The 23,102-nt window shown below is 41.0% G+C and overlaps 1 protein-coding gene across 2 annotated transcripts; it reads left to right on the forward strand.

The window, feature by feature from the left end:
• The first annotated feature begins 1,180 nt into the window (after positions 1 to 1,180).
• slc16a3a (solute carrier family 16 member 3a) lies at positions 1,181 to 17,293 on the forward strand. Of its 2 annotated transcripts, XM_041777981.1 has the most exons (7): positions 1,181 to 1,268; positions 1,347 to 1,546; positions 9,484 to 9,746; positions 12,664 to 12,807; positions 14,137 to 14,744; positions 14,847 to 15,027; positions 15,982 to 17,293. In XM_041777981.1, the coding sequence occupies exons 3-7, from the start codon at positions 9,524 to 9,526 to the stop codon at positions 16,386 to 16,388; spliced, it is 1,563 nt and encodes a 520-aa protein (XP_041633915.1). In that variant the 5' UTR covers positions 1,181 to 1,268; positions 1,347 to 1,546; positions 9,484 to 9,523; the 3' UTR covers positions 16,389 to 17,293. The 2 variants fall into 2 exon arrangements, with proteins under 2 accessions (XP_041633915.1, XP_041633916.1); XM_041777982.1 differs by having other exon boundaries at positions 1,249 to 1,536.
• Positions 17,294 to 23,102: the final 5,809 nt, after the last annotated feature.

A 23,102-nucleotide genomic window follows, 5' to 3' on the forward strand; every position in this document is an offset into this window, starting at 1 on the left:
CTCAGGATTTTATTGTAGTGATGTGAGGCAACCACTAGAGGGTGCTGTAGAGTCACTGCACCTGCGTGCTGCTCAGTGAGGACAGTTACACAACTGTTCCTGCCTGCAGGATGTGATCAAATTCACACAGAAGCATCCAGATGGAAGAGATGGAAGTATAAAGATGATTTTGAATTTTACATCATGGTTTATGTTTGAATCAAACGGAGCATGTGTGCTGTAGCTGCATCCTTCTGTCCGGGGCTGATCCTCATGAGACTGTGGTATCATTAATGCCAGCAAACCTCGGCCTGTTCCCCTGAGATCACTGAAGTTTATTTATCTGCTGTTAATGGACGCTCTGTCTGTCAGAGGCTCTTCTTCCTCCTCTTCCTCCTCCTCCTCTCACAGCTCCTTACCGATGACGCTACATCACCAGAGCTCATTACTCACAGTTCACATGTTAACACATTAAACATGCTACAGACATGTCAGTGACTCAGGCTGAGAAGGCAGGAAGGATGTAGAATCATAATCCTGCTGTTTCTGTGCTGATACTGGTACTAAAGTGGGCCTTTAAGCAGCCTCTCCTCTCCACAGAGACATTTTAGTTTATGCAAAGAGCTGTATGAGGGTGCAATGCAAATCTTGCATCATCAGAGATGATAATGCTGCTGCATGAAGATTCAAAGATGGGAATGAATCAGGGACATAATCTGTTAAAGTCAGCTCTATGGGGTGGAGTAAGGAGTGGGTGTGGAGAGTAAGGACGGCCTGGGACCATCCAGGAGGGTAGAAGGGTTCGATCCCCTGGCTGTGGATGAATCTTTAGAGCCCTACATTCACGTGACTGAATAAAAATGTTCCAACTTTATTGGTAAGATCTTTAAATCAGCTGACATACTGACATACATGTACCCCTCTGATTGTCATCATTGAGTCACTAAATCAATCAAACTTTATTTGTATAGCACTGTTTACAAAATCATACTTTAAATACAATTTTACAGCTGTTTAATGTGACTGCAGTTACACTCAGACACCGGATGTGGGCGCTAAAGCTCTCCAAACTAAATTCCTCCATCCTGCTGCTCCGGTCTCTCCTCACCTGTTCAGTCTGAACACTTTGTTCTGCAGAGGTGATCGGTGGACAGGGGGGCTCTAGGACCCAGCAGCAGCCTGGGCTCGGTGTGCCCTGCTGACGGTCTGCAGGCAGACGTGCGCTCAGGAACGCTCCGATGCTGAGGCTGGAGAGGAGGAGGGATCAGCTGCAGCATCACCGTCTCCCGGTAAGACTCAACAGTTAGCGCGTGCTCTCCGGGCCTCTGACATCACTCAGGATACTTAACAGACCTTTTATTTTCTAGCATTAACGGAGGAACCCTGGAGGATGATGGGAGAGATGGAGGGGGGAGTCACAGATCAGTGACACATTCATATCAATCAGCTCTTTTCATACCGGGATCATATCGCCTGATCTGTAGTTTTGGATGCACGTTGTTCCTCTCTGGATGGGTCCAGCCTGACGTCAACGACGTGACAGCGTGACTCAACAAGGTGTGCAGAGGTAACCCACGAGGACAGGTTAGAGATGGGACTGCTCTGGTTGTGTTAATGATGGACCAATCAGAGGACAGGGTTTAATATCTGACTGGTGTTATCTCTGGTCTGATAAATAAAGACAGATTTAGTTACAGAGGGCAGAAACAAACTCTGAATATTTATTTATTGACTTTATTTAAAAGACTATATTTTAATTATCTGCTCTATTATCAGGTCTTTTACTGAGTCTTGCACATTTTCCCTTTTAGTCTGGTCAAAGTAAAACAGTTTAAAACTTTGAGATGATTGTAGTAAATGTAAATAGTAATAAATCAGTATTGATGATGTTCTGTTACCATGGCAACAACAAAATAAGTTGGAAATCCAATATTTAGCAGAAATCGCAGGAAAACTCCTGCACATCGTTTAAACTGAAAAAAAAAAAAAAAACGGAAACATTAAACTTTTTCACATCAAACAACTAGACTGTCAGACTTTTATAATCTAGAAAATACCTGCCAGAGTTTGATATATTTAAATACTGAGGTTTTAGCCTTTTTTTTAGTTGTATTTATTTTATATTTAGTGTTTAATTCCTCTACATTGAGAGCAAAGCTAACGAAAGTCAAATTCCTTATCGCATACTCAGCTAATAAAGCTGATTTTGATTCTGCAGGAGTTTGCTGGATTCTTCTCTTCCTTTATTTTCATGTTTGTTTTTAAATAAATATTTTTAGGGGCTTTTTATGCCTTTATTCATGAAGGGCAGCAGATAGAATCAGAGACAGGGATGGGAGAGTGGGGGCGGGGGGCGTGCAGGAAAGGAGCCACAGGCCAGACTTGAACCCAGACCGCCTGCAGACATGAGGCGTGACCTAACTGGGCCAGCTGAGCTGAGCGTCCCAGCTTTTCTTGTCAAAATTGCAGGTTAAATCCTGAACACTGCCTAAAATCCATAAAAGCATCAACAATGTCTCTATGAAGAACTGTTTTTGTTGTATCTGTGCATCAGAGCAGAAGCCAGGTCGGTCCAGGCTCCGAGTCTCTGATGTTTCAGTTTCATGAATGACCATGTTCACAGACCCTCCATGTCTGTTTCAGTGGCTGATGTCCTGGGACGACTGCTTTTTTGTTTGAGTAGTGAAATATTCAGGAAAAATAAAAATAAAGTGCAGCAGGCAGTGGTGTCATACAGCGTTGGTGTATGGTCCGTTTCCCTAAAGCGGTCCGGTTTAGTCCAGTCCAGCTCTGTCCTGGTCTGGCTCATTAAACTCTGATCTTACCCGTGTTTCCTCAGCTGATGTCCGTCCAGTCTCTGACGGTGAATCCGTCTCTTTCTAGACATTTTTAGACATTTTAAAACGTGTTTATTTCTGCTGTAGAGTCAGACGCTCTAACATGGGTCTCTATGGGGACTGACTCACTGAAAGAGGCAGCCCCTAGTGGACACTGGAGGAACAGGAAACATCAGCTTCATGATTCTGACCTGGACATCAGACCTGTCCTGAAGTGTCAGGGCCCCAGAAAGCTTTCTCTCTCTCTCTCTCCTTTATCCCCCCTCAGTTGAGCTTTTGTGAAAATGACAAATCCATCTCTAGTGGATCTTTTATGAGTAAATGTGTTTTTGTTCTCTGACATTTTCAAGCATCATTGTGTTTCTAAATGTCATCTGGCTGTTTTGAAATTCAACTTAGAATGAGTCCAAATGTCGACTGAATCAGAGGACTCTGGCTCTCTGCACAAACAAACCCAGAGACCTCTGGATGTCTGATCAGTAAAACTTGGGTCCGGTTTTTGGTCCAGGATGAAACTTAAAGACGGCGTCTGACTCCAAGGAGAGCTGGAGGACGTTTATTTTTATAACGTGGCAGATATTAGAGTCACAACAACAGCCCTCAGCGTGACTCCAGGATATTTTCAGAGCTGAGTAATAATGCAGCAGATTTCCTCGGAGACTCTCAGCTTCTGGTCGATAGTTTTTTTTTATCCTGGTCATGTCAGAGTGGGGCTGAGATGATTGTGTTACTCGGAGACGCTGGATTCCTGCCTGTTTTTTTTTTTTTTTTTGGATGGAGCCCAGTCTGCATTTTTGCACGGCTCCTCTACAGGTTATAAATCAGCTGATGGAGCAGTGGGCTGGTCTCTCAGTCCAAACAGATGCTGGGTATTTTTAGAGCTGAGATCGCTGGAGATGCAGAATAAAAACGTCTGATTATAGAAATGGATGTCAGAAACATCCTGATGGTCTCTGCGTGACTCAAACTCATGTAGATGTAGACAGACGTGTGGATGTGGGCGTGCTGTTGGCTGTTAATGATCACATTAACACTCTGACACAGTGGGTCTATAACTCAGGGGGCTCGTTACAAAGCATGATGGGATACAGTTAATCTTGGCTTTACAGTGGATGTTTCTGCAGCTCGAACTGAGCAGAGCGGGAACAGCGAGGTGAGGGAAGAAGGGAAGATGTGGCAATCACTTCAGCTTCAGCTTCTGCAGAATCAGAGTTTAAATCAGATAAAACCTTCAGTTTCAATCAGTTAACACCTAAAACGTATCACCTAAAGTCATTTTTATTTGTACGGCACATTTTAAAGTTAATTTTTTCTCTTATTTTTGAATCAAACCTATAAATTTAAGCAGCAAAGTTTCCATTACTGCAAAGAAAGTTTGAGGAAATAATCAAAGATGCTGCTTTTTTAATATATTATGCAAGACACCAAAAAATAATACAAATAAATAAATGTTTTGCATGCTGAGGCAGGTTTATTTCATGACTTTTTCAGTAACAAGACCATAAACACTAATAAACCAATCGTTACCTGATCACTCATTAAAACAATCCTAAAGCTCGTTATCAGAGTATGAAAACTCAGATGATCACACCCAGTTTTTGCCCAGTAATCTGATTGTTTAGAGCAGTGGTTCTCAACTGGACCCACCACCTCCTCCTTAAGAGAAATAACCACCCAAATTAGAAAAAAATTATTTATTTCATAAATGTTAGTTAATCAGTAATAGATATTTTGAATTTGATCATGTTCTGGGGGCTGGATGGGAAGATAAGGGGGTCTGATTTGGCCCTCGGGCCACCAGTTGATCATCACTGATATATAATATTACTGTATGTCCACTCTGGGCTTCCGTAGAGTTTTTGTCACTTTTTTTTCCTGGCAAACATCCACAACCCCGTAGAAAGAGCTGCACGACCCACTTTTGGGTTCCGACCCACCAGGTGAGAACCACTGATGTAGAGCATGTAAACGGTTTAAACTGGTTTCTATAACATCTGCACCTGTAAATCTCCCTGCCAGAGTTTGGAGATGAAGGAGAGGCAAACATGTAAACCAGCAGCAGACTGAGAAAGCAGCATCTTTGGAGTGAAGCTGACGTGAATTTCATCCTGATGGAATGAAGGATTTGAATCATTTTAATGTTATGGTGGGAGGAAATGCAGAAATAGAGAATACTTCAGACTAATAATGTCAATGAGAAGTGTAGAGCAGATTTCCTGCTTTTCTGAAATTCTCTCTCTGTTCTGATTCCTCGAGAAAAACTCTCACTCCAAACGTTCGTCCAGCCTGAACAGAGTTTTAGAGGGAGAGGAGGAAGAACGGAGCCAAGACCGAAACCAGAAACTTCCTAATCTCTTCACCGTTTTCTGCAGATAGAGACAACGCTCTGTGCTTCACTCTGAAATCTCACCGAGACGAACAATGCAGAGTAACCCTGTCCTTATAGAGGCGGCAGTAGTTCCTCCTCCATCAGAGGCCCCGCCCCTTCTTGATTTTGATTGGCCAATGAGGAAGACGTGACATTGACGAGTTGAACTGAGAGCGCGGTGACAGAAACACTCATAGATTCACTTTTCTGTCTCACATGGAGGAATTATTTTTACATCAGGAGCTGCAAAAGATGACATCATCAGTAAAATAAGAGCCAATCATAGAGTCTAAAAGTCAAACGTAATAAAAACAACACAATGTAAAGAACTATATACCCAGAATAAATAAAATCAGTTTAAGGGTGTCTTTATGATCATGTAGAGGTAGAGAGGCTGACAGCAGGATAGGCCACGCCCCCTATGGAGTCTAGACAGGTGGATAAGATGAGGAGGAGACTCCTGAGTCCTGACCCAGACTCTGATGAGGTGTAATGGAGGTGGCTGGGGTGGAGGAGGGTTGCAGACTGCAGAGGAGGAAAAAGAACAGATTTTAGAATATGACAGCTGCAAGATGATTGGATAGAGAGCGGTCGTGGCTGAAAGGGATTGGCTCAGAGGTTAAGAGAGTAGACGCCCATACCAGCTGGTTATTAGAGCAGACACAGGGGCGGGAAAAGAGGAACAGGTGAGAGCGTGATTATGAATGAAAGAAATGAAAGCGTCATCTGGCTGGAACTGATGCTAATTTTCATCCCGGCTCTCGTTCTGAAATAGAAATTACAACCAAGAAATGCAAAGGGCAACGTGAATGTGTGCAAATGTGCAATAATAGTGGAAGAAGAGCACTTCTTCTTCTCTTCCCCCACGGGGGTTTATGGTAGTTGGAAAACAATATCACTGCAGTGCTGCCTCCACCAGAGCGTTAAATTAGAGTTTTATTTCACGTTTTAGTGGGAAGGAAAGGAACGAAAGAATGGACCCTGAAGAGCTTCTAAATATTACCTGATGAATCTGAGTTATTTTATTAATGTGATCATGTCAGTGCACATGGAAAACATCATGATAAAAAGAAAATAAACATTTAAAGAGGGCACTTACAATAATGGAAACTATTAAAACAGCAGCAGCAGCAAAACACAGAGTTAGATATTCAGGTGATTTGTTAAAGTTGTTTGAATAAAAATCCTCCAAATTTGCCCCAAAGTTTTTCTTGCAGTTGAGCTGCATGTTAAAATATGAAGCAAAGATGCAACACATACATAAAATATGCAAACATCAGACAGGTTTGGTGTGTTTGCATCGTTTAAATAAGACTGTTTTTATCAGAATGTTCTGTATTTAAGACACTGGCACCAAGGCTACTGTAAAAGTGGAGTGTTTGTTCAAACTGAGAATCTTTGAACCCCTCTGATGAACTCTGAGTCTTCAGCTCTAATCCTCCGTGGTAATGACTCTGAACTCTGCAGTCACGTACGTCTCGCTCCTGCAGCCGTCTCCTCTCTAAAGGGAGGTGTTGGAAAGATGCTGGTGGTACTGTGGGGGGGGGGTCTTCAGTCCAGTCTTTAGCTGTAAACACATTAAAGGATTGAGGTCAGGTTACAGACTTAGCCTAGAACATCCTCCTGCTGCAGCGTGTTTCATTTTATCTCCTATGTCACCGTCCCTCTGCTGCAAACTTTAAAGGATAAATGAAGATAACCTGAGAGTAGAAACACTAAAACAGTTTTACAGTCACATCACTGGATCCCCTTCCTGCATGAATGTTTGAAGGTTACCGACCGATCAGTGTAATGCTGCAGTTAAATCACTGTTTTTATTTCTAATCCTTAAACAAATGTCTGCAGCACGATCAACACTTCTCTCATGTTTCTGTTTTTCTGTTCCACTGATCAACGACTCACACTGTAAACTTTCAGCTTAATAAGTGATCTAACTCTAGCTGAGACACTAATGAACTGTTTATGGACATAAGAGCATACCACAAACCTCGTATCAAAAACATTGGGACGCTGTAAACTGAGGATGACATCAGATTGCAATGATTTTCAAATCCTTCTCAACCTATGATCAACTAAGTACATTTGATTTAATGATCAAACTGATAGACCCAGAGAATGGACCCTGATAAACCCAGAGAATGGACCCTGATAGACCAAGAGAATGGACCCTGATAAACCCAGAGAATGGACCCTGATAAACCCAGAGAATGGACCCTGATAGACCCAGAGAATGGACCCTGATAGACCCAGAGAACGGACCCTGATAGACCCAGAGAACGGACCCCTGATAAACCCAGAGAATGGACCCTGATAAACCCAGAGAATGGACCCTGATAGACCCAGAGAATGGACCCTGATAGACCCAGAGAACGGACCCTGATAAACCCAGAAAATGGACCTTGATAAACCCAGAGAATGGCCCCTGATAAACCCAGAGAATGGCCCCTGATAAACCCAAAGAGTGGACCCTGATAAACCCAGAAAATGGACCTTGATAAACCCAGAGAATGACCCCTGATAAACCCAGAGAATGGCCCCTGATAAACCCAGAGAATGGACCCTGATAAACCCAGAGAACGGACCCTGATAAACCCAGAAAATGGACCTTGATAAACCCAGAGAATGGCCCCTGATAAACCCAGAGAATGGCCCCTGATAAACCCAGAGGATGGACCCTGATAAACCCAGAGAATGGCCCCTGATAAACCCAGAGAATGGCCCCTGATAAACCCAGAGGATGGACCCTGATAAACCCAGAGAATGGCCCCTGATAAACCCAGAGAATGGCCCCTGATAAACCCAGAGAATGGCCCCTGATAAACCCAGAGACTGGACCTTGGTTGACCCAGAGAATGGCCCCTGATAAACCCAGAGACTGGACCTTGGTTGACCCAGAGAATGGCCCCTGATAAACCCAGAGACTGGACCTTGGTTGACCCAGAGAATGGACCCTGATAGACCTAGAGAATGGCCCCTGATAAACCCAGAGACTGGACCTTGGTTGACCCAGAGAATGGCCCCTGATAAACCCAGAGAATGGCCCCTGATAAACCCAGAGAATGGCCCCTGATAAACCCAGAGACTGGACCTTGGTTGACCCAGAGAATGGCCCCTGATAAACCCAGACACTGGACCTTGGTTGACCCAGAGAATGGACCCTGATAGACCTAGAGAATGGCCCCTCCCTGGTTGTATTTTCAGAGCATGTTTGTTGGATTTGTGTATTGGTGATCACATAAGGAGCACTGTGAAGCCATGCTGTTGTAACTCATGCAGAATCTGTCTTGGCACTCTTTTGCTGAAACAAACAGGAGCATCCCTGAAAAAGACATCTGGATGGGAGCATATGTTTTTCTAAAACCTGTGTGTACGTCTTAGTGTTTATGCTGCCTCCACAGATGTGTTAGTGACCTACGCCATAGGCGCTAATACACCCAAACACCATCAGAGATGCAGCCTTTAGAACTTTGATACCATCTCCTTTTCCTCTTTCCTCATTATTTCCAAAAACAAAATGAAACACAACAGACCACAGAACAGTTTTCTACTTTAGGCCAGTCCATCTCAGATGATCTCAAAAGTGGGCGGGGCTTCTAGATATTGTTATATGTTGTCTGGATGGGAGCATATGTTGCTCTAAAAGCTCTCTCTACTTTACAGCATTGATAGTTCCTTTCCAGATGTTAGAGCTGCCCACGCCATAGGCACTAACCCAACCCCATACCATCAGAGATGCAGGCTTTAGAACTGAGCAGAACGGTCTATTTGGCACGCCACGATACAGAACTATCCCAAAAATGATAAATCAGCATCCTCTGTGATGTTTTAGTGTTAGTCACTTCTTGGAAAACAGTAAATAGACGGTGACGGATCCTGCAGTCATGGCCTTCCTCTGCTTAAATTAATCAAAAGGCTTTCTCAGATTCACCGTCATCCTTCGTGACGCTACAGTCGGCCATTTAACAAGCATGCAGCCGTCTGCTGGTGTAGCATTTCCATCCTCTCTGAGAGTAAAGGACATGTAAGATGGTGCTCCTTTTAACATCAATTCTAGTGCTCAAATATGAGGAATTAGAGCATGACTTTTCTGTCTAATGGGATATTTAAGGGGATTAAACAGCACTGATGATCACAAATGGATCCTCAGTCCATTCTTCTGAATAATGATAATATTAAAGATAATTTAACGAGGTTGTGTTGGATCTTGTTTCCTCATAAATCTACTGTCATTCATCAGGGTACAGTCTAATTGCTGGTGTTTTGTATAAACTCTGTCTAACTTTGTTGTTTCTCCTACAGCTTCTCTGCCTGCCTCTGTTAAACTTGGCCCCAGAGCATCATGGGAGGCGCGCCGGTGGACTCAGGTGATGTAGGAGTGAAGGCCCCGGATGGAGGGTGGGGCTGGGCGGTGCTGGCCGGCTGTTTCGTCATCACGGGTTTCTCGTACGCCTTCCCCAAAGCGGTCAGCGTCTTCTTCAAAGAGCTGATCCGAGAGTTCGGGGTTGGCTACAGTGACACGGCGTGGATCTCCTCCATCCTGCTTGCCATGCTCTACGGCACAGGTAGGCTCCTGAAGCTGTCAAAAACATGAACACTTTAATCGTGATATCATGTAGTTGATCCAGTTAATCTCCCGCTGCACTCTGAAATTCCAGCATTATGCATTTAAAACACTTCTTTTTCATTTAGGACTTCTGCATCTTAAACTAAGGATAACTGACTTCCTGTCTGGATAGAGTCCAGCTTTTATTTTGAAAGAACAAAAGGGAAGTTTATGAAGATGGAAGACTAAGGCATAAAGCTAAGCACAGAAAAAAAGGAACTTGTTATGGATTGACAAGGAGCAGAGGTGGGCTAATTTACATCCCTGTGGCTGCAAGGAGACGCTGATGTGGATTAACCAAAGTGTGCTGTGATTTAAACTAATAATGCTGTGATTTAAACTAATAATGCTGTGATTTAAACTAATAATGCTGTGATTTAAACTAATAATGCTGTGATTTAAACTAATAATGCTGGGATTTAAACTAATAATGCTGGGATTTAAACTAATAATGCTGTGAATTAAATGAATAATGCTGTGATTTAAACTAATAATGCTGTGATTTAAACTAATAATGCTGTGATTTAAACTAATAATGCTGTGATTTAAATGAATAATGCTGTGATTTAAACTAATAATGCTGGGATTTAAACTAATAATGCTGAGATTTAAACTAATAATGCTGGGATTTAAACTAATAATGCTGAGATTTAAACTAATAATGCTGGGATTTAAACTAATAATGCTGAGATTTAAACTAATAATGCTGGGATTTAAACTAATAATGCTGGGATTTAAACTAATAATGCTGAGATTTAAACTAATAATGCTGGGATTTAAACTAATAATGCTGGGATTTAAACTAATAATGCTGGGATTTAAATGAATAATGCTGGGATTTAAACTAATAATGCTGGGATTTAAACTAATAATGCTGTGATTTAAACTAATAATGCTGTGATTTAAACTAATAATGTTGGGATTTAAACTAATAATGCTGGGATTTAAACTAATAATGCTGGGATTTAAATGAATAATGCTGGGATTTTAACTAATAATGCTGGGATTTACACTAATAATGCTGGGATTTAAACTAATAATGCTGGGATTTAAACTAATAATGCTGTGATTTAAACTAATAATGCTGGGATTTAAACTGATAATGCTGGGATTTAAATGAATAATGCTGGGATTTAAACTAATAATGATGTGATTTAAATGAATAATGCTGGGATTTAAACTAATAATGCTGGGAATTAAACTAATAATGCTGTGATATAAATTAATAATGCTGGGATTTAAACTAATAATGCTGGGATTTAGACTAATGATGCTGGGATTTAAACTAATAATGCTGGGATTTAAACTAATAATGCTGGGATTTAAACTAATAATGCTGTGATTTAAACTAATAATGCTGAGATTTAAACTAATAATGCTGTGATTTAAGCTAATAATGCTGGGATTTAAACTAATAATGCTGGGATTTAAACTAATAATGCTGGGATTTAAACTAATAATGCTGAGATTTAAACTAATAATGCTGTGATTTAAGCTAATAATGCTGGGATTTAAACTAATAATGCTGTGATTTAAACTAATAATGCTGGGATTTAAACTAATAATGCTGGGATTTAAACTAATAATGCTGTGAATTAAATGAATAATGCTGTGATTTAAACTAATAATGCTGTGATTTAAACTAATAATGCTGTGATTTAAACTAATAATGCTGTGATTTAAATGAATAATGCTGTGATTTAAACTAATAATGCTGGGATTTAAACTAATAATGCTGAGATTTAAACTAATAATGCTGGGATTTAAACTAATAATGCTGAGATTTAAACTAATAATGCTGGGATTTAAACTAATAATGCTGAGATTTAAACTAATAATGCTGGGATTTAAACTAATAATGCTGGGATTTAAACTAATAATGCTGAGATTTAAACTAATAATGCTGTGATTTAAACTAATAATGCTGTGATTTAAACTAATAATGCTGGGATTTAAATGAATAATGCTGGGATTTAAACTAATAATGCTGGGATTTAAACTAATAATGCTGTGATTTAAACTAATAATGCTGTGATTTAAACTAATAATGTTGGGATTTAAACTAATAATGCTGGGATTTAAACTAATAATGCTGGGATTTAAATGAATAATGCTGGGATTTAAACTAATAATGCTGGGATTTACACTAATAATGCTGGGATTTAAACTAATAATGCTGGGATTTAAACTAATAATGCTGTGATTTAAACTAATAATGCTGGGATTTAAACTGATAATGCTGGGATTTAAATGAATAATGCTGGGATTTAAACTAATAATGATGTGATTTAAATGAATAATGCTGGGATTTAAACTAATAATGCTGGGAATTAAACTAATAATGCTGTGATATAAATTAATAATGCTGGGATTTAAACTAATAATGCTGGGATTTAGACTAATGATGCTGGGATTTAAACTAATAATGCTGGGATTTAAACTAATAATGCTGGGATTTAAACTAATAATGCTGTGATTTAAACTAATAATGCTGAGATTTAAACTAATAATGCTGTGATTTAAGCTAATAATGCTGGGATTTAAACTAATAATGCTGGGATTTAAACTAATAATGCTGGGATTTAAACTAATAATGCTGAGATTTAAACTAATAATGCTATGATTTAAACTTATAATGCAGCTTAATAAACGGTGATTAATGCATGAATGCTGACAGCTCTAGGGCTGCTGCATGCTTAGGATAAAACAGCATCATAAAGGTGAGAGAGGAGGTACGGTGGCCCTGAAGGAAGAGGGATGTTTACCTAAAACAAATATTTCTTTCCCAGATCCAGACATTAAATCACCATCAAACCTTCTAGAACCTGTATTTTATAAATCCTGGTGGTAATTAAAGCAGCGTCTTCTCCCTCCAGGTCCTCTGTGCAGCATCTTGGTGAACCACTTCGGCTGTCGTCCGGTGATGATGGTCGGCGGTCTCTTCGCCTCGCTGGGAATGATCCTGGCGTCTTTCTCCACCAGCATCATCCACATCTACCTGTCCACAGGTGTCATCACAGGTACCCAGGTTCCTGTCTAGTTTCACTCCTTACAGGTTGTTTGCAGATGAAATCACAGTGGAGAAGGAAGTGGTAGAGCTCTCTGTTACGCTGTAACCATGTCGGCTGATTATAGGGTGAAAAAACAGAGAAATAAAAAATGATCTTACGCTGCCTTTGAGTCCTGACAGTAGTGAAAGTTCACAGAGAGTCAGACAGCACTCACATATGGTCTGATCTAGTTTGGTCCTGTAAACTCTGATCCGTCCCGTGTTTGCCTGTCCATCTTTGCTCCTTGTTTCGGGGAGATCCGTCTCCTTTCAGAGGTCTGGATCATTTGGCTCAGCTCAGTAATAAGAGTCAGTATTTCTGATCTTCATTTGGTACCAGTGGTAAATGTGGATTAACCACCTTAGACCCTGCATTAATATGAGGACATTTTATTTTGACTTTTCTTCAACATACTAATAATTCTATGGTCAGTAATGTTAAATAAATGTTTGGATTATCCATAGAAGACTAAGGAATGTCGTATAATGGTAATGGCTCTGGTGTTTGTTTTGAAATTTCATATATTTTGATGAACATTTTTCCTGGATGTTTGTATGTTTTTGAAGAGTTTGATTTAAACTATTTTTTAAGGTTCTGTCTTGGGATTTTGTGGAATTTATTTGTAATTTTTTTTTGGTAATTGATAGAAAATATCTGGAGTGATATTCTTTGAAATTTTCCACAATTTTGACGGAAATATCCAGGATTTTTTTTTGGGGGGGGGGTGGGGGGGGTGTTGTTTAGGGGAATCTGTTTGGCATTTTTTTCAGTAATTGCTCTGGAATGTTTGGGAGAATTTATTTGTAATTTCTTTGGAATCTGATTGGAAATTTTTTGTGGAATTTGCTTTTTATTTTTTGGGGAATAAGACTGAAAATTAGAAAATTTTATAGAATTTTCAGGGACATTTTAGTTTAAATCTTTGGGCTTTTTCATAAAGTTTGACAAAGTCATGCCTGGTAGGTAAAATGGTGACTCTAAATTGCCCGTAGATGTGAGTAAGTGTTTTTTGGTCTTTATATGTCAGCCCTGTGACAGCTCAGCGCCGCTCCAGCTCCCAGATAATCCTGAACAGGACAGGTGGAGAAGTGGTACAGAGTAAAGCCAGTTCAGAGCAGACGACACCAGTCTCCCTATTCCACATTTCAAACATTACCTGCTGTCCTATCTCTTATAAATAAAGGCGAGACATTTGCAGAATCGAGTGCCTTCACTCCTTCAGCTGCCGATCACAAACTTTGAGCACAATTATAAATAAATAAATGTAATAATTGTTCCGTTCTCCTGTCTTCACTGCAGGTTTGGGTTTGGCGTTGAACTTCCAGCCCTCCCTCATCATGCTGAACCGTTACTTCAGCGAGAAGCGTCCGTTAGCCAACGGGCTCTCAGCAGCAGGAAGTCCCGTGGCTCTGTGCTGCCTCTCACCTTTAGGACAGGTGCTGCAGTATCAGTACGGCTGGAGGGGGGGCTTCCTCATCCTTGGGGGTCTCTTATTGAACTGCTGTGTATGCGGGGCCCTTATGAGGCCTCTGGAGCCCCCTAAGACACTCAAACCTAAAGACTCAGAGCAGAGCGGTGTCGACGTAGCAGAGAAGAAGAAGGAGAAGAAGAAACTGCTGGACTTCTCCGTCTTTAAAGACTCAGGCTTCGTCATCTACACGGTGGCGGCGTCCATCATGGTTCTGGGGCTCTTTGTTCCTCCTGTGTTCGTTGTGAGCTACGCTAAAGAGATGGGGAACGAGGACACTAAATCAGCTCTGCTGCTCACCATCCTCGGGTTCATTGACATTTTTGCTCGGCCCACGTGTGGCGTGATCGCCGGACTGAAGTGGGTCCGACCTCGATGTGTCTACCTCTTCAGCTTTGCACTGATCTTCAACGGGACCACCGACCTGATCGGGTCACAGGTAGATTGATGTTCGCTCTGACAAAGAGCTGGAAGGTAAATCAGGTAAAGGTCTTAACATGTTCCTTTCTTCCTTCACCATGCTCATCTTTTTTGACTCCAGGCGAAGGACTACTCATCCCTGGTGGTCTTCTGCATCTTCTTCGGTATCTCCTACGGGATGGTTGGTGCTCTGCAGTTTGAGGTTTTGATGGCAATCGTTGGTACTGAGAAGTTTTCCAGTGCTATCGGCCTGGTCCTGCTGATGGAGGCCATCGCTGTGCTGGTGGGGCCGCCGGGAGCAGGTCAGTCAGCAGTGAATCTACAACATAATGTATGGTTTCAAATAAAAGCCTGGACAGATTTAGGGCACAGCCCCTCTCTCTAAGAGGCCCCTATGCACTCAGGACCAGATCCACATAATAACAACGCTGCTTTTGTGCTTGCAAAACCTGCACAAATGAGCGAAAACAGTAGCACGAATCCACAGTGCAAACTGCAGACAAACTACATACGTATCATAAACGGCACACAAACTGCAGACAAACTGCATGCAAACTTAGGTAAAACTGCACACAAACTGCACACAATCTAAGGTAAAACTGCACACAAACTGCATGTAAACCGCCTGCAAATGTAAGCTACATGTAATCTGCAGTTAAACTGCATCCACACTGCACTTTAACTTCACATACTGTTCTGCAAGCAAACTGCATCCTTGGTTTGACAGTTCTATTGACATGCATTAAAAACTGGGAAAATTCACAAATCTGGTGCAAAATTGCTCCCTTCGTTTGCAGACAAGTCTTAGTGCAAATAGTGACTAATTCATAAAAGCCAGCAATAATTTCAGTCAGCAGTTAAAGATTTTTGGCACCAAAACTTCGATGAAAACAGCTTTATCTCTCTCTCTCTCTGCTCCATCCATCTATGACTGCATATGTATTGGTTTTAACAGCTGATTGCTCTCTATTGTATTCTCTACACTGTCTGACACATGCCTTAGGTAGCACTTTGTCATACTTTTCCACTTATAGGTCACCAAACGGGGTCCATTCAGAGGACTCTCCTAAAAGCCAGCATGTTGTTAAAATTTGTCTACTAAGAGGCAACCAAAATCTGTCCTTTTGAGCTCAACCTGGAGGCACTTTGTCTCATTATGTCCACTTAAAGGGCAATTTAGAGGTCACTTCATTCTGTCTATCTATCGTAAATTGCACTTTTTCATTGCCTTTCATGTTTTCATTCTTCTGTCTTAGGCCGTCTCCTCGATGCCACTAAGAACTACATGTATGTCTTCATGCTGGCGGGGAGCGAGGTCGTCCTCTCTGCCTTGGTTCTGGCTGTTTGTAACTTCCTGTTCATCAGAAAGAAGAAGTCTCCGACACCAACAGACAAGCTCCAGAGCATCACAGTGACTGAGGAGACCAAGATGGAGGCATGGGGCGAGCCTGCAGAGACCACTGATGGAGAGGAGAAAGGAGCGAGGGAGGAGCAAGAGAAGGAGACAAAGAAGGAGGCGATGACAGAGAGGAAGGAGAGAGAGGAGAAGGAGGATGTAGTGAGGCCAGAGAGCATCACCGTGGACTCAAAGGAGGTGGAAGAGTTTCTAAAGGAGTCTCAGCAAAACGGCGTCACGGCGTCCAGTCCTGAAACGTGTCTGTGACACAGAGTAGAGCTCATTCATGAAGATAACTGCAGGAGGAGAGCTCTGCTAGGAGGTTATAGATGTTTAATGGACGTTTTCACTGCCACACCAAGAAGCAAAAGTCAAGTTAGCAATATCTTATCACTCGATGTTTAAATGTGATGGTTATCGGTGTTTATTAGAGGAAATCAGCGCTGGCTTTTAGAAGTGAAGAGTTTTATTTTGATGTAGCCACCAGCAAGTAAAGGTGAGGGACAAACCTGATGATATTCTGTTTTTAGTGTCAACAAATCACAAAAATACAATGAAGAATACAAAACAACCTCGCTGCATGCTCTAGCTGGTGCAATAAATGAGAATAGTGTTCAATAATGGGGTGCATATCTGAAAAAATGCAAGACTGAGCGATGTTTGGAGTCAGAGAGAGTAAAATCATGGTGCTCTTGGAACGGGATAGAAGAGAAGGAAAACTCTGCAAAAATCCACAACACTCTCTTTTAAACATTCAAACCTTTATTTTTCAGTCTTCCTCAGGACGTCCCATGACCTCCAACGAGGGATGATGCATCCTAGTTTTTCCTGAAGGTCATCATGACCTTGGAGACAAAAGTTCAGCTGTGTAAAAGACAGAACCGTGAAGTTTTGCTTGTTAGTATTGGTGGATTTTCACTACCTCATAACTTTTTATTTTAACTTCTAATCTTGATTATAACAATCCCCCCCCACCCCAAAATGTAAAGCTTTGTTTTGCTTGAAGTCAGTAACTACTTGTCATTGCCAGAAGCTTTCTTTAACACTAAAACTACCCTTCCCTGAAGCCCGTCAACAAATGAGTCTATTAGCTATGTCTTAATACTACAATTCCATAAAAATTGGGACACTTTGTGAAAGTACATAAGAAGAGAAGTTAATGATTTTCAAATCTCATAAACCCGTATTTTATTCACAACAGAACGGAAACAGCATATCAGATGTTTAACTGAGACATTTTAACATCTAAGGAAAAATTTAGCTCATTTTGAATTTCATTGTAGCAACATGTGTCAAAAAAGTAGGGACAGGGCCATGTTTACCATTGTGTAACAGCCCCTCTTCTTTTAACAACAGTCTGGAAACATCTGGGAAGTGAGGAGACAGGCTGCTGGAGGTTTGGGAGAGGAATGTTGTCCCATTATTGTCTGATGTAGGATTCTAGCTGCTCAACAGGCCAGTCCAGGATCTGGACTCTTCTCCTGTGAAACCATGCTGTTGTGATGGATGTGGTATGTGGTTTAGCATGGTCCTGCTGACAGAGACGTTGTCTGGATGGGAGCATATGTTGCTCTAAAAGCTCTCTCTGCTTTTCAGCATTGATAGTTCCTTTCCAGATGTTAGAGCTGCCCACGCCATAGGCACTAATGCAACCCCATACCATCAGAGATGCAGGCTTTAGAGCTGAGCCAGGAGAAAAAGCTGGATGCTCCCTCTCCTCTTTAGTCCACAGGACACTGTGTCTATGGTTTCCTCTGACCACAGAACAGTTTGAGCTTTGGTCCAGAGAAAACGGCGCTGTTTCTGGATCCTGTTCACATATGGCTTCTTCTCTCCATGATCCAGCTTTAACTGTCATTGGTGGATGGCACGGCCAACTGTGTTGACAGATTTCTGGAATGTTCCTGAGCCCATGCAGTGATTTCAGTCCAGAATCATGACTGTTTTTAATGCAGTGGCCCCTGAGGGCCCCTTCAGCCTTAGGATATTGAAATTCTTCATTTTATACTGAGGAACATTTTTTTCTGAAATCCACAATTTTAGACTCAGTTCTGCACAGACTGTTGAACCTCTACCCATCTTTACTTCTGAGAGACTCTGCCTCTCTAAAATGCTCCTTTCATACCCAGTCATGTGACTTAACTGCTGATAATTAACCTCATTAGTGTTAAAATGCTCCTCCAGCTGTTCTTCATTAGTACCACTTACTTTTCCAGCCTTTTGCTTTACTTTTTTAGATGTCCTGCTTCCATCAAATTCCAAATGAGCTGATATTCTGATGAAATGTTAAAATGTCTCAGTTTAACAGCTGATCTGTTGTTTCTGCTCTATTGTGAATCAAATATGTGTTTATGAGGTTTGAAAATCATTGACTTGTTTTTATTTACATTTTACACATGTCCCAACTTTTTTGGAACTGGGGTTGTGCATCCATGAATCCAGCACTTAAAACCCTCAGTAACTAAATATATAACCTATCCCAGCTGAAGAGTCCGGAGTCTGAGTAAATGTTTCTACAGATTTTGCAGTCAGAAAGGACGAGCTCTGGCTGAGTCAGACAAAATGTCCGTCCTGGTTCTTTAATTTGGTTTTGTTGACAGTTAAAAACAGACAGAATCACACCAGCCCTTTAAACAAGCAGCTGCTTTTTCATCACAACCTTTTAAAGCTTGACTTTGTGTTCGTGCTTCAGTGTTCGGTGTTTGCTGTGGAAAAGCTGCTGGACTTTAAAGTCTCCTGTCTGGTGTCTCTGTGAAAGTGTCTGTGAGTGTTGCTGTGATGTTTCAGTATTCAGTGCTAATCTATGCTAACGGTCGCTACAAGCATGGCGCGTGGGTGCTGCAGTGAGTAAATCTAGTCGCTTGTCTCATGGTAGATTTGTGTTTGGGACCAGGATCTCTTCAGGTCATGGTTTTGGTCCAGGTTGGGTCATTCAGTAACAAATTTAACCCATGAGGACCCACACCCAGTTATCCTAATAGGAAAAATGATGGGGGGGCTCAACACTAACTGTATATTTTCATTTGTATTTATAGAGTTTGGGTCAAAACCAGTTAGATTTAACTACAGGAGTCATTTTCAGGCTTTTTTTCCTACACAAAAACAAAGTGAAAGAGCCCTCCCCATCCACGATTTAATGATGACATCAGCGTGAGCTGGGTTCTAAGAATTTGGGCTTTTTAGCCCTTTTCACCACTGGTCCTGCTCATTTATGCCACTTTTTCCAGTTTTAGCCCATGTTTTCTACTTTTAACTCGTTTTAACCACTTTAAACCCAATTGTCCAGCTTCATCTGGTCATTTTTGCATCTTTTTGCCACTTTTTAACCACTTTTCAACATTTTCCACCCTCTTTAAACCTTTCGGCATTTTTGTAACCCATTTTTTTGCTTATCTTAAATACAAATTCAGTGACTGTATGCTACTTTTAGCTCATTACCTATGTGACACCTGTTTTACCTATGTGACACCTGTTTTACCTATGTGACACCTGTTACCTATGTGACACCTGTGTTACCTATGTGACACCTGTGTTACCTATGTGACACCTGTGTTACCTGTGTGACACCTGTGTTACCTCTGTGACACCTGTGTTACCTATGTGACACCTGTGTTACCTATGTGACACCTGTTTTACCTATGTGACACCTGTGTAACCTATGTGACACCTGTGTTACCTATGTGACACCTGTGTTACCTATGTGACACCTGTGTTACCTATGTGACACCTGTTTTACCTATGTGACATCTGTTACCTATGTGACACCTGTTTTACCTATGTGACACCTGTTACCTATGTGACACCTGTGTTACCTATGTGACACCTGTGTTACCTATGTGACACCTGTGTTACCTGTGTGACACCTGTGTTACCTATGTGACACCTGTGTTACCTATGTGACACCTGTGTAACCTATGTGACACCTGTGTTACCTATGTGACACCTGTTTTACCTATGTGACACCTGTGTAACCTATGTGACACCTGTGTTACCTATGTGACACCTGTGTTACCTATGTGACACCTGTTACCTATGTGACACCTGTGTTACCTATGTGACACCTGTGTTACCTTTTTGACACCTGTTTTACCTATGTGACACCTGTGTTACCTTTGTGACACCTGTGTTACCTATGTGACACCTGTGTTACCTATGTGACACCTGTTTTACCTATGTGACACCTGTTACCTATGTGACACCTGTGTTACCTATGTGACACCTGTGTTACCTATGTGATACCTGTGTTACCTATGTGACACCTGTGTTACCTATGTGACACCTGTGTTACCTCTGTGACACCTGTGTTACCTATGTGACACCTGTTACCTCTGTGACACCTGTGTTACCTATGTGACACCTGTGTTACCTATGTGACACCTGTGTTACCTATGTGACACCTGTTACCTCTGTGACACCTGTGTTACCTATGTGACACCTGTGTTACCTATGTGACACCTGTGTTACCTATGTGACACCTGTTACCTCTGTGACACCTGTGGGCCCTTATGGGTTAAAGTCTTTAGGACTGGATTATTATAAAACCACCCGTACATTTGCTGACAGATGCTCTGGACTATTTAGCTCACACAAACTCAGACATCCTCAGCCAGGACTGCAGTCACTGAGAGGTCCTAACCCCATGTGAGCAGAATGTTTTAAGCTCTTTTATCCACAGATGTCAGACTAGAGGGTCACGCTAACAGAGTTAGCATTTAAACAGCATCAAGTCCTGTTTGTTTAAACAGTATATATCCAGCTAAAGTCAATAAAAATGTGTGTTTCACCCTTAAACCCCTGATTAAGTGTATCATCATGGAGCAGGTTAAAGATGAAGATGTTATAAAGGTGCAAAAACAGACTCACGCTTTCGTCTGCACTGTTTGTGTGTTTCTGTGAAACAGGATAATAAAGGAAATTTTAGTTTATTAACAACATGCCTTCTATCATTTATTCACCATCTCGAATAAAATCTGTATCAATGAAGTTTATATATATTAATATATAGCTTATAGGTATGGGAAATAAAAACAGATGTGCTCTACTGCTGTGGTTCTCAACCTTGGGGTCGGGACCCCTTTTGGGGTCGGGACACACTGAGAGGAGGTCTCCAGATGCCTGAAGAAAACTAAGAATATATTTTTTAATTACACTGTTGCCACTTTATACTGATTTTGTCACATTTTTTAACCCTTTTCATCATTTTTCCACCAATTTTTAACACATTTTTGCCATTTAACACCTATTTGAGTCACCTTTAAAACCTTTTCACCACTTTTTCTGCCTGTTTTTGCCACTTAAGCTTAATGTTGCCTCTGTTGACCCATTACTGCCGCTATTAATCCCTCTTTACACCCAGTTTTCCCATTTCAACCAGATTTCACCATTTGATTCGTCCAGTTTTGGTAGTTTAACCAATTTCTGCCACTATCTGCCTCTTTGTTTCTCGGTTAACCCTTTTTTTGCCAGTTTATGTTAATTTTTTATTCCATTTCACCACATTTCCACCCATTTTTACCAATTCAAAGCCATTTCAGCCACATTTTAACTCCCTTTTACCACTATTTATGCCCATTTTTGCCACTTAAACCCATTTCTGCTACTTTTAAAATCCAACTTCACCACATTTAACACCGCTGCACGTCTGACAGCAGCTGTGTTTACCTCAGACGTGGTTGGGTTTTCCTGAGCTGCAGACAGAAGAGTTCACAGTCTGGTGGATTTATCCTCCAGTCCTGCAGAGCTGTTCTTTCTCCATGGATGCTCCTACGGTCAGATCTGATCCATTTAGATTACTATCATGAAATCATGTTATACATGCTGAACATGCAAACATCCTACAGAAAGGCCCGGTCCAGGGAGGGATCTGAACCACTGCTCCTCTCTACAGGTCCAGCCTGACTTCATGACACTTGAGAAGAATAAAGGAGGTGAATTGCACGCTCATATAAAGTTCTGAATATTATTTCAGTCATGCATGTCCCTAAGCTCTCTCTGAGTTTGTATTTTAGTGAAAATGAAACAGAAAACTTTGTTTTGCATTGAATTAAGCAGCGCGCTCTGCGTGACTGGTCTGCAGAAAAACAGCACCAAACATAACACAACAGCTGTGTCGGTAACCATGGAGATGGACATTTTCACAGAGACAGGAGGAGGAAGTCTATGAGAGGTGACAGCTGAGTAAAAAGAGCACCCGTGAGAAACAGGATGACACGTTAAAACTACAACAAACCACACCAGCATCGTGTGTTGACCTGCTGTCCTCCAGCTTCATCATCATGACTCACTGGGATTTTAATATTCAGAGCTGAACATCACATTTGATCAAATATTAAACACAAGCCTTCATGTGTGACTGATGCTTTTAGTGTTACTGAGAGAATGGAGCAGCTGAGTCACTTTCTAACCACAGAATACAAAAGAATATTTCTACTGTCCTCCAACAAAGATGAGTTTTAATTTAGATTTTCCATTTATTGGGTTGAATACCCAGAGTGGTAATGATTAGGAAAAACGTGGATTTATTGTCCTGTTTTATGTCTTTGCTGTGTGTGTATGGGATATCATATGTATTATAGAAAGGTGAAATATTATGTGTTTATCTGTTTATATGTAGTTTATATTATAGTCAGTAAGAACCATCGGTTCCTGAATAGATGTTCAGTGTTATAAATATTTTAATTATGGGGGAAAAAATGTAAAACTTGATTGTAGTAATTGGTAATAAAAGGGGTAGGATTAAATAAGTTTTTCATGTCTCTCTACTCCTTTTCAAACATGTAAATGTGCAACAAATGCAAGATACTGTCAACACTATCTTTTTTTTTTTTTTTTTTGCAAATGCATGGGTGACTGTATTTGTTATGGTGACTATCTCTGATTGTTTTTTTTTTACTTTTTTATTTATTTATTTTTTTTCATTTTTATACATGTTCAAAATAAATAAATAAATTGGAAAAAAAGCAATCTACGGTGGCCCTAAAG

This window comes from Cheilinus undulatus, linkage group 21, assembly GCF_018320785.1.
Source record: "Cheilinus undulatus linkage group 21, ASM1832078v1, whole genome shotgun sequence".
Classification (NCBI taxonomy): Eukaryota; Metazoa; Chordata; class Actinopteri; order Labriformes; family Labridae; genus Cheilinus; species Cheilinus undulatus.